Consider the following 12,145-nt stretch of genomic DNA (forward strand, 5'->3'; position numbering starts at 1 on the left):
TGTCATCTCAGATCTCGTAGTTCCTCTCTACACGACTCTGCTGGGAGACTCATATTTTTATATTTCCATGTGTCCACACAGCGTTGCTTCCTTTGTCTGTCTTTGGACCACCGGGCTTTCCCTGTTTATTCCTGAAGGGAAGCAGCACTCCTGGTCACGTGGGCTGGTATTAGGGGAAGGAAACATACAGGAAGATTATGCCAGCATTCTTTTTTTTTTTTTTTTTCTTCTTTTGAGACAAAGTCTCACTCTGTGCTCCAGGCTGGAGTACAGTAGTGCAATCTCAGCTCACCGCAACCCTCTGCCTCCCAGGTTCAAGCGATTCTCCTGCCTCAGCCTCCCAAATAGCTGGGACTACAGGTGCATGCCACCACGTCCAGCTAATTTTTGTATTTTTAGTGGAGACAGGGTTTTACCATATTGGTCAGGCTGGTATTGAACTTCTGACCTCATGATCCACCCACCTGGGCCTCCTAAAGTGTTGGGATTACAGGCGTGAGCCACCGCACCCAGCCTATGCCAGCATTCTTTAAAGTTGTGGAAAAAGGCCAAAAGCAAATAGAAAATTGGGCGAAAAAGTTCATAATTGCTTAAACATATGGAAAACCTGGAAGTAAAATTAAGCAAGTAAGTGCAAGCACTCTACATCGAAGACTATAGAAAATTCAGCCTCCCAAGTATCCAAAGAATCCAGGAGTGTGCCAAGAGATCCACAGGTAGGTCCACAATTTCTCATTCTCAGGAGAATCTGAGATTATATTTCAATCTAATAACTGATACTATATAATCCAGCTTCTGTATCACCTTACATTTATATTTTGTAGTAACAATTTTAGACCTGGCCAATAAGGGCATCAGCAATTTGCTGCAGGGAACTAGGGAATGTTTAATTATGGCAGTGAAGTGTTTAATATTGTATTTTAAAATAGAAACAGTATAGAAACATTTGAATAATACTGAATTTTTAGAAACATCTATTGGAGTGTCATATATAAAAGGATAAGTAGAGATTTGGAAATGCTTTTTTTATTGGACAAGAAAACTGATCAAATTAAATCTGGGCAAACTAGAAAGTCTGGATGCTAGCAATACAATCTATAGACACATTCTAGCATCACTTCTATGTCAGAAGTATACGGATAGTGGTGCCTGCAAATGCACGCCCCTACACACTCAGACATCCATTAAGAAAATAAAGCCATGCTTTCCAGAGCGTTTAACACTTGTTTAACATACTTGTTCTTCTAAATATCACAAGGCAGGATGGGGATTCTAAAGACAAGGGGATATAGGACCAAGGCAAAGACAGTCAGCACATACACTGAATCACGTTCCATAATCATATTGCTAGAACACCCAGGGAGTAGCCCTGAAATCACAGCCCTGCTGCCATGATGTACAATTACAGGACAGAGGTGCCAGGAGAAGGGCCCACTGTGGCCAAGGAAAGCTTTTGTGAGAAGACTACTTCAGGGTGTTCCCCATCAGAGAAGCACACCCCTGATCTTGTATTCCTCGTCAATCCAGGGTTCATGTGAAATGGTTAGGTGGGGCATTTTTTCTTCCACAGACATCAGCATCTTCTGAGTTTCTTCATCAAAGCCAGATTTGTGCAGCCTGGGAAAAATAGAAATAAAGTTTTTTTGTTGTTTTTTTTTTATACACAATATTGCCTCTCTACATTCTGATGTCTACCTCTCCTCTCCTCTTTATTCTCTCCTAGAAATCACTGGGAGAATTGTACTGAATGTGAAAAACAAGCATGAATCTTTCCTCTAGGATAGGAAGCCTCTGATTTATACCATAAAGTGAAATTTCATATACAGCATGTATCAATTAAGATTTAATTCAAAAAAGATGAATTTAAGTTAAAAAGAAAAAAAACAGGATAACTTCCATTCACCTGATGTTCACATGCCCTGGCATATTTATGGCTTCTTATAATGTGCTTTAAAAAAAAAAAAACTTAACATATTATGAACTTCTCTCGGAGACACTGGTATAATGAATTCATGTACCCATCACCAACTTCTACAATTACCAGTATTCAACCTCTTCCATTTACAACCCACCCATTTTCTAAGAAATAATTAAAGCAGATGCTATACCCATAAATATTTCAAACCTTCTTGTCTATTTTTGCTATTTTCAGTTCCTTTCATGTCACTGTCCCCTGAACCCACCTCAACAAAGCTGGTTTTTGTCATCATCAATAACATCAATTTATTAAATACATTCTATCCTACTTAACCAGGTAGCATTGAATACAGTTAATTACACTTTCTTGTTGGAGATATTTTTTCCCCTTAGCTTATTGGTCACCACTTTCTCCCAGCTTCTCCTCCCTCAACAGCTATCCTTCTTGCTTTACACATTGAATCTTTATCTCTTTATAACTTCAAAATGTTATCGGCATCAGGAAAATATAAAAAATAAGTTCACAAATAATTGGTAAGACTGAAACAGGCTTTCCTGGAAGAATATAACTAACATTTGCAGTTTTCTTTTCCCCTCTCCCGTGTCCTTCCTTCTTGCCTGGTGTTCATAGTTATGTGCCTTTTTATCTCCAATTATAAAAAGAAGTTGAGGAGGATTAGCAGGTCACAAAAATTCATAGACATTTAGACACAGGAGAAGTAGGAGTTTATTACCTTAAATATTCAGAGGTAGGGAAGATGGCTAAGTTTCCTTTCAGCTACAGCGACACTATGAGAAAGTTATCCAGAAGTAACTGCTCTGAATGCTTGCTACTGTGGAGATGACATGCTCTGGGTGTGGGGATGGTGGTTGAAGAGCAGGGAGATATGATAATTATTATTTTATAATGCAGGTCCTAAGTGCCTGGCCTGTCCCTATGGGCGCTGGGTCTCTGTCTCCTCTCTGAATTCATTTTTTTCCTTCTCTGCTATACAGTTCCCCGGGACTCCCTTCTAGCCCTGAAGGGTACAAGGCCTGGCCCCATCTCAGGGCCTGTGCGTTTTGCTGTGCCCCCTTCACTTGGGGTCCTCTCTAGATAATCATGATATGGTTTGGTTGGATCTGTGTCCCCACCCAAATCTCATGTTTAACTGTAATCCCCAGTGTTGGAGGTGGGGCCTGGTGGGAGGTGACTGGATCGTGGGGGTGGATCCTTCGTGAATGGTTAAGCACCATCCCTTTGGTGCTGGTCTCATGATAGAGTTCTCACAAGATCTGGTGGTTTAGAAGTGTGTGGCATCCCCCCTGCTTCCTTTCCTCCTGCGCCCGCCATCAAAGACGTGCCTATTTCTCCTTCACATTCCGCCATGATTCAAAGTTTCCTGAGGCCACCTCAGAAGCAGAAGCCACTATGCTTCCCGTACAGCCTGCACACGCATGAGCCAATTAAACCTCTTTCCTTTATAAGTTACCGTCTCTGCCAGGCGTGGTGGCTCACGCCTGTAATCCCAACACTTGGGGAGGCTGAGGCGGGTGGATCACCTGAGGTCGGGAGTTCAAGACCAGCCTGGTCAACATGGTGAAATCCTGTCTCTACTAAAAAGACAAAAATTAGCCTAGCATGGTGGTAAGCGCCTGTAATCCTAGCTAGTTGGGAGACTGAGGCACGAGAATTGCTTGAGCCTGGGAGGTGGGGGTTGCAGTGAGCCAAGATCATGCCACTGCACTCCAGCCTGGGTGACAGAGCAAGATGCCGCCTCAATAATACAAAAAACAAAAAACAACAAAAAAATAAACTTAACGTGTTGTGAACTTTTCTCAGAGACACTAGTACAATGAATTCATGTACTCATCACCAACTTGAACCATTAGCAATATTCAGCTTCTTCCATTTATACCCTGCCCATTTATTTTTTAAAAAATAAAAAAAACTTTTTTTTTTGAGACGGAGTCTCACTCTGTCGCCCAGGCTGGAGTGCAGTGGCCGGATCTCAGCTCACTGCAAGCTCCGCCTCCCGGGTTTATGCCATTCTCCTGCCTCAGCCTCCCCAGTAGCTGGGACTACAGGCGCCTGCCACCTCGCCCGGCTAGTTTTTTGTATTTTTAGTAGAGACGGGGTTTCACCGTGTTAGCCAGGATGGTCTCCATCTCCTGACCTCGTGATCTGCCTGTCTCGGCCTCCCAAAGTGCTGGGATTACAGGCTTGAGCCACCGCGCCCGGCCAAAAAAAACTTTTAAAATTAAAATAAAATCAGAAGGAAAAATTAACTTAAAAAATTCATCCTACAGATTTCAAATAGGTACAACTCCAAAGGCAAACCTAATTTTCAGAACAATGTTCACTGCTGCCATTTAGCCAATGTATTTCTGAGTCAAGACCCTGCTCAGCCCATCCCAGAACCCCCTCCCAAGTCTGAGCTGGGGTTGCATATTTATGGCCAACGTAAGTAGAACCTGTTTTAATAGAGCAGTGGTTCTCACCTGGTGCAACTGTGTCTCTGGGGGACTTTTGACAATTTCTGGAGCTCTTTTGATTGTCACAACTGAGGGAAGTGTTACTGGCAACTCATGAGAAAGGCCGAGAACGCTGCTTGACATCTTACAATGTCAACCGTTTTTACATTTTACAATGACATTTTACAATGTCCACAGGGGCCCAGCACAGGCCCCCACCACAAACGACCCTCCAGCCTGACATCCATCGTGCTGCAGTTGAGCACACGGCCAGTGAACAAAGCTCGTTCTGAAGTCACTCACCCCAGCATCTGCAGGGCACAGTCCGGGTGGCTCAGTGCCTCACACAGCACCGCCACTGCGTCAGGTTCCAAGGTAATCCAGTCGAGGTTCAGGCTCTTCAGTGTTTTGCAGGCGACGAGTGCCACGGCGAGGTCACCACAGCAGGCACGGGTGATCGGACATGTTTGCAGCCTGCAAAAAGGGAAACACACCAGAGAATCCACTCTGGCTTGGGGCAGGCTGGAGGGCACGCCATTGTTACTTACCAACTACTTATCACCCCCCAATACAGATAGACAGAAACATAGTAGGTAGAGGACAGAGGATAGGGGACAGATGGACAAATAGATAAATGACAGATGATGTATACATAGATATAGATAGATGTGTGGGTATGCACGTATCTATCCACATTCATACACACGTAGGTATATGTCTGATGTGTGTACGTGTGTGTTGGTGGCATGATTGTTCCCCAGGAGCACAGCTGCCCTGGCTGAGAAATGCTGGTCTACATGGCAGAGTTTCCTGCCAGGAGGTGTGTATCATTTTTGCCCACCGGAGGATACTGGTAGTGTCTGGAGACATTTTTGGTCTACCACACCAGGAGAGAAGGTGCTCCTACCTCTTCTTTCCCTCTTCCCTTCGTCGCTTACCTCTTGCATCCTCTCTTCCTCTCCTGCCCCCACTTCCATCCCTTCTTCCCCTCTCCTCCTCCCCCATTCTCCCCCATTCTCCCCTCTCCTCCCTCGTTTTTCTGTCCTCATCTAGTGGCTGGGAACCAGGGATTCTGCTCAACACCCCAGGAAGCATGGAATAGCCGCCCCAAAAACACAGAATGAATTGGGCTAAAATGCCCCTCGCGTCAATACTGAGAAACCAGGATGCAGACACACATCCTTGCAGCCTCACGAGCGCATGTAATTGTTTGACAAATTACACGCCTCCTGGCAGGAGACTCTGCCGTCCAGACCAGCGTTTCTCAGCCAGGGCGATTGTGCTCTGGGGCACGTATGTCTAGTGACATCTATCCCAACTGAGGGGTGCTGCTGGCAACTGGAGGATAGTGTCCAGGGGCGCTGCTGAAGATCCTATGATGCACACGATGGCCCCCAAGGCAAATAACTCTCCAGTTTCAAACAGCAAGAGTTCCAAGGCTGGGTGCAGTGGCTCACGCCTGTAATCCCAGCCCTTTGGGAGGCCGAGACAGGCAGATCACGAGGTCAGGAGATCGAGACTATCCTGGCTAACATGGTGAAACCCCGTCTCTACTAAAAATACAAAAAATTAGCCGGGCGTGGTGACGGGCGCCTGTAGTCCCAGCTACACGGGAGGCTGAGGCAGGAGAATGGCCTGAACCCGGGAGGCGGAGCTTGCAGTGAGTGGAGATGGCGCCACTGCACTCCAGCCTGGGCCACAGAGCCAGACCCTGTCTCAGAAAAAAAAAAAAAAAAAGAGTACCAAGACTGAGCAAACCCTGCAGCAGCATTTTACGTATCAGATCGTCCCAGACAGACTTGCTTTTAAACCTGCCTCCCTTCCATTCTACTGACCCTCCGGCTCTTCCTCTTCTTGAAATAGGTAAATTTTCCTACCATAAGGATTGGTAGATACTCACCCAAGTCCCTCTAATTTACAGTTAGGATGCTTCAAAGCTGCACATAACTGTCTGACACCAGCATCTCCTATTTCATTATGCCCGAGTTTCAGGGTCTTCAGTTTTTCATTGCAAATAAGAACAGCAGCAATGTCCTTACAGGAATCGGAAGTGAGGAAACAGCCCATCAACCTGGCGGGAGGAAATACACACACACGCACACACACACACACACACACACGTGCTTATGGGGCCAGTCACAAGGCTCCACCTTAGTTTCATCTTTTCATGTGATACAAGAAATACCCAAGTACTTCTGAGATGATGAGGAGGGTGGGGAAGGGCAAGAGAAGACGAAAGAGGAACGAGGGAGGAGAAGGGAGGACAGGGGATAGGGGGAGAATGGGGGAGGAAGGGGGAGGAGGAGGGGGAAGAGGGGATGAAGTGAGGGCGGGGGGGGGGGAAGAGGATGAAAGAGGTAAGGGATGAGGGGAAGAGGGGAGGAGGGGAAAGAAGAGGTAGGAGGGAGGAGGGGAGAGGGAGAGGAGGAGGGAGGAGGGGAGAGGGGAAGAGGAGGGGAGGGGAGGAGGAGGGGAGAGGGGAAGAGGAGGGGAGAGGGGAGGAGGAGGGACAGGGAGGAGGAAGGGACGGAGGAGGACGGAGAGAGGGGACAGAGGAGAAGAGGGAGGAAGGAGGAGGGGAGAAGGAGGGAAGAGGGGACAGGGAGGAGGAGGGAGGAGGGGATGGGAGGAGGAGGGAGGAAGGGGGAGGGGGAGAAAGGGAAGGGGAGAAGGGGGAGGGGGGAGAGAGAGAGGGGAAGGGGGACAGGGGAGGGGAGGAGGGAGGAGGGGAGGGGGAGGAGGGGAGGGGAGGAGGGGAAGGGAGGAGGGGGAAGAGGGGAAGGGAAGGAGGAGGAGGGGAGGGAGGACAGTAAAGCAAATCACAGCCGGTCGTACCACAGCTCCTGTATGCTGCAGGCTGGGTGCTTCAGCGCTCCACACAGAGATGCCACTCCGTTATCCTCCAGGGCATTTGAGCCCAGATCGAGGAGGGACAGGGACTTATTGCACAAGAGGACTTGGGAAATGGAGTCACAGGAGACACAGGTGAGACAGCAGTACATCAACCTGCAAAGAAATGCACCGTCTCCCAGCCCACTGAACAGCCGCTCGTCCACCTGGAGAGAAACGCATCGTTCTCCCGCCCACTGAAGCTTCCTGTGGTAATATTACCATATTCTCTTTGTCACAGGCAAAACCTTTCCAGATGTTCCTTGAACTCTGCTGTCACTCAAGAAAATAAGGAGCTGGGTGAGGTGCCTCACACCTGTCATCCTAGCACTTTGGGAGAGCAAGACAGGTGGATCACCTGAGACCAGGAGTTTGAGACCAGCCTGACCCACATGATGAAACCCCGTCTCTACTAAAAGTACAAAATTAGCCGGGCACGGTGGCGGATGCCTGTAGTCCCAGCTACTCGGGAGGCTGAGGCAGGAGAATTGCTTGAACCTGGGAGGCGGAGGTTGCCGTGAGTTGAGATCGCCCATTGCACTTCAGCCTGGGCGGCAAGAGCGAAACTATGTCTCAAAAAAAAAAAAAAAGACAATAAAGGAAGGGGATTAAAACTTGTAATACCCAGGGACATACAGAAGGAGGAATGTGGAATATAGAGTCCCAACAAACAGAATCTCAGATTCCAGTTCCAAGTCAGATCATCACCAGCTGGAAGATCTAGGGCAAAAGTCACCCATTCTTTGCAACAGAGTATACATATGGCTTAATGGAATGTACTGGACAATATCCCATGTAGAATGATTTTTGATTTGTTGTTTAATATACATATTTAAGGTTTTGTTAAAAGAATAGGTTTTAGGGGCCGGGCGTGGTGGCTCAAGCCTGTAATCCCAGCACTTTGGGAGGCCGAGACGGGTGGATCACGAGGTCAGGAGATCGAGACCATCCTGGCTAACACGGTGAAACCCCGTCTCTACTAAAAATACAAAAAAAAAAAAAACTAGCCGGGCGACGTGGCCGGCGCCTGTAGTCCCAGCTACTCGGGAGGCTGAGGCAGGAGAATGGCGTAAACCCGGGAGGCAGAGCTTGCAGTGAGCTGAGATCTGGCCACTGCACTCCAGCCTGGGCGACAGAGCGAGACTCCGTCTCAACAACAACAACAACAAAAAGAATAGGTTTTAGGTGCTCGAGCCACAAAAAATAAAATGGATCAGCTATGTCAGATGATAAGTATGTTAATTCCTTGACGACAGTCAACCTTTTACTATGGATATGTATATCAAATAATTTTTGTTTTAAAAATTATTTAATTGGCTGGGCATGGTGGCTCCCAGCATATTGGGAGGCTGAGATGGGCGGATCACGAGGTCAGGAAATCGAGACCATCCTGGCTAACACGGTGAAACCGCGTCCCTACTAAAAATACAAAAAATTAGCCAGGCCTGGTGGCAGGCGCCTGTAGTCTCAGCTACTTGGGAGGCTGGGGCAGGAGAATGGCGTGAACCTGGGAGGCGGAGCTTCCAGTGAGCTGAGATCACGCCACTGCACTCCAGCCTGAGTGACAGAGCAAGACGCCGTCTCAAAAAAAAAAAAAAAATTATTTAATCACAATGTACTGTATCCTTTGCTGAGAGTTGATTTTAAATGTTCTTACATCCTCCAAAATGGTAACTCTGTGAGGTGATGGATCTGTTAATTAGCTTGATTGTAGTAACCATTTTACAGTGTATGTATATATTAGAACATCACATTGTATGGCTTAAATGTATGCATTTTTAAAATATTTTAATTTTTTTTCTTTTTCTTTTTTGAGATAGAGTCTTGCTCTGTCTCCCAGACTGGAGTGCAGTGGCACAATCTCGGCTCACTGCAACCTCCACCTCCCAGGTTCAAGCAATTCTCCTGCCTCAACCTCCCAAAGTGCTGGAATTACAGGCATGCGTCCCAGCTAAATTTTACATATGGCTAATTTTTCTATTTTTAGTAGAGACGGGGTTTCACCATGTTGGCCAGGCTGGTCTCGAACTCCTGCGCTCAGGTGATCCGCCAACCTTGGCCTCCCAAGTGCTGGGATTACAGGCCCAGCCAGCTCCATTTTACTGATGAGCACCTGAGGCATGGAAAAGGAACTCAGGTCGAGCTACGGATTCCACATTCTGCCGCGTCCCTCAGTGAGCACTGCATGGCTTTGATAATGGGTGGATCTAGGCACACGCTTCGGAAATCTCCGAACCTGCTTTCTGCAGGCCAACTTACATCAGCCTCTCCAGGGCACAGTGTGGGTGCTTCAGGGCTTCACACAGCAACATCATTCCTTCGTCCCTCAAGGAATTTTCTACCAAGGAGAGGTGTTTTAGCTTGCTGTTGCAGGCCAGGACAGAGGCGACGTCTTCACAAGCTTCACTGGAAATGTCACACTTTCCTAGTCTACATATGAGACACACACCATGAGACGGAACCAAAGCTTTCAATCACTCATGAAAGATTAGCCATGGACCAAATGACACTTCTGATTCTAGTCTTGCACCTGCCAATCCATTATCTACATTACAGAATTTTTTTTTTTTTGAGAAGGAATCTCACTCTGTAACCCAGGCAGGAGTGCAGTGGTGCGATCTCGGCTCACTGCAACCTCCACCTCCCGGGTTCAAATGATTCTCCTGCCTCAGCCTCCCAAGTAGCTGGGATTACAGGCGCCTGCCATCACATCCGGCTCATTTGTATTTTTAATAGAGGTGGGGGTTTCGCCATGTTGGCCAGGCTGTTCTCGAACTCCTGACCTCAAGAGATCCGCCTACCTCGGCCTCCCAAAGTCCGGGATTACAGGGATGAGCCACCGCGCCGGGCCACATTACAAACTTTTAAAAAGTGCAAATGTAAATGACATGACTCCCTCATTAATCCCGTGGCTTTGCATTGAAGTTAGGAAAAATGTCTAAGCCCACGCTTCTCTACTGCCTGGGGTGATCTGCCCTAAGGGAGACACGTGGAAATGTCTGGGTATATTATTGGCCGTCACAATGGAGGCTGCCAGGGATGCTGTTGAATATCCTTCAGTGAACAGGACAGACCCTGCAACAAAGGAGTATCCAGAACTCAATAAATCTGACTCTCTGTCAATAGCACTTCAAGAAGTAGGAAAAACCCAACTGTTTTTTTCCTACTTTCACACACTCAGTGCAACACGCTTCCGTGACCAGAGGCGGGAAGGCAGCTCGCCCCCATATTGGGCAGCTCTTTCGCAGCCACTAAGTGGGCGTCCTAAAACTTAACCCAAACCTGACACTCCCTTTGAGGGGTTAGACACAGAGCTGATCATCGATTATGCCTGTGTGATGAAGGCTCCATAAAAATCCTAAAAGGATAGCGTTGAGAGAGCGCCCAGGTTGGCAAACACGTCCACACGCCACACCCCAGCTCCACAGGGACAGACGCTCCTGTGCTCGTGTGGGGAAAAGAAAGAGAGAGATCAGATTGTCACTGTGTCTACGTAGAAAAGGAAGACTTAAGAAACTCCATTTTGATCTGTACTAAGAAAAATTGTTCTGTTTTGAGATGCCGTTAACCTGTGACTTTAGCCCCAACCCTGTGCTCGTAGAAACATGTGCTGTAATGAATCAAGGTTTAAGGGATTTAGGGCTGTGCAGGATGTGCCTTGTTAACAATATGTTTGCAGGCAGTGTGCCTGGTAAAAGTCACCGCCCTTCTCCATTCTCGATTAACCAGGGACACAATGCGCTCGGAAAGCCGCAGGGACCTCTGCCCAAGAAAGCCTGGGTATTGTCCAAGGTTTCCCCACACTGAGACAGCCTGAGATATGGCCTCCTGGGAATGGAAAGACCTGACCCTCCCCCAGCCTGACACCCATAAAGCCTCTGTGCTGAGGAGTGAAAGAGGAAGGCCTCTTTGCAGTTGAGATAAGAGGAAAGCTTCTGTCTCCTGCTCGTCCCTGGGAATGGAATGTCTTGGTGTGAAGCCGACCATTCCTTTTATTCTGAGATAGGAGAAAACCGCCCTGTGGCTGGAGGCGAGCTATGCTGGCAGCAATACTGCTGTTACTCTTTGCTACACTGAGATGTTTGGGTAAACAGAAACATAAATCTAGCCTGCGTGCACATCCGGGCACAGTACCTTTCCTTGAACTTATTCATGACACAGATTCCTCTGTTCACATGTTTCCCTGCAGACCTTCTCCCCACCTGTTGCCCTGCTACTCTCCCCTCGCCGAGATAGAAAAAATAATGATCAATAAATACTGAGGGAACTCAGAGACCAGCGCCAGCGCGGGTCCTCGCACGCACGTTGAGTGCCGGTCCCCTGGGCCCACTGTTCTTTCTCTATACTTTGTCTCTGTGTCTTGTTTCTTTTCTTAGTCTGTCATCTCCACCTGACGAGAAATACCCGCAGGTGTGTAGGGGCAGGCCCCCTTCACATTCGGACCCTTCCAGATCTCATCCTGTGTCTCTCTCCATCTGGCTGCACATCTGTATCTTTCAGATCATTTATTAAATTGAGAGTCAGATCCCATATGGTAGGAGCTCAGTCCTCATAAGACCTCCCTTGACTTCAGATGCCAGTTGCAGGTACCGGATTGCTCTGCCTGTGTTTGACCAACCGGCTGTACATGGGGGTTCCCATGACCCCTTCCTTGAGTTAGACTTGCTAAAGTTAGATTTGCTAAAGTTAAACTCTTCCTAGAGTTAGATTTGCTAAAGTGGATCACAGACCTCAGGAAAACAATTACATTTAATAAATGATTGCTTGAGCCCAGGAGGTAGAGGCTACAGTGAGCTGAGATCCCACCTCAGCCTCCCAACTAGCTGGGATGACAGGCGCCCGCCACCACATCCGGCTAATTTTTGTATTTTTAGTAGAGATGGGG

At 47.6% G+C, this 12,145-nt stretch overlaps 1 protein-coding gene across 1 annotated transcript in view; it reads right to left on the bottom strand.

Moving 5' to 3' along the window:
* Positions 1 to 1,010: 1,010 nt before the first annotated feature.
* NLRP9 (NLR family pyrin domain containing 9) overlaps positions 1,011 to 12,145 on the bottom strand; it is a 34,532-nt gene continuing 23,397 nt past the window's right edge. The window contains exons 5-9 of the mRNA XM_033224532.1: positions 9,520 to 9,690; positions 7,207 to 7,377; positions 6,272 to 6,442; positions 4,675 to 4,845; positions 1,011 to 1,617 (exon numbers count right to left, since the gene is read on the bottom strand). Coding sequence (XP_033080423.1) covers positions 1,485 to 1,617; positions 4,675 to 4,845; positions 6,272 to 6,442; positions 7,207 to 7,377; positions 9,520 to 9,690 — 817 coding nt within the window. The 3' untranslated portion in view covers positions 1,011 to 1,484. The remainder of the gene's footprint in view (positions 1,618 to 4,674; positions 4,846 to 6,271; positions 6,443 to 7,206; positions 7,378 to 9,519; positions 9,691 to 12,145) is intronic.

Source organism: Trachypithecus francoisi, unplaced genomic scaffold (assembly GCF_009764315.1).
Source record: "Trachypithecus francoisi isolate TF-2019V2 unplaced genomic scaffold, Tfra_2.0 Lachesis_group12, whole genome shotgun sequence".
NCBI lineage: Eukaryota > Metazoa > Chordata > Mammalia > Primates > Cercopithecidae > Trachypithecus > Trachypithecus francoisi.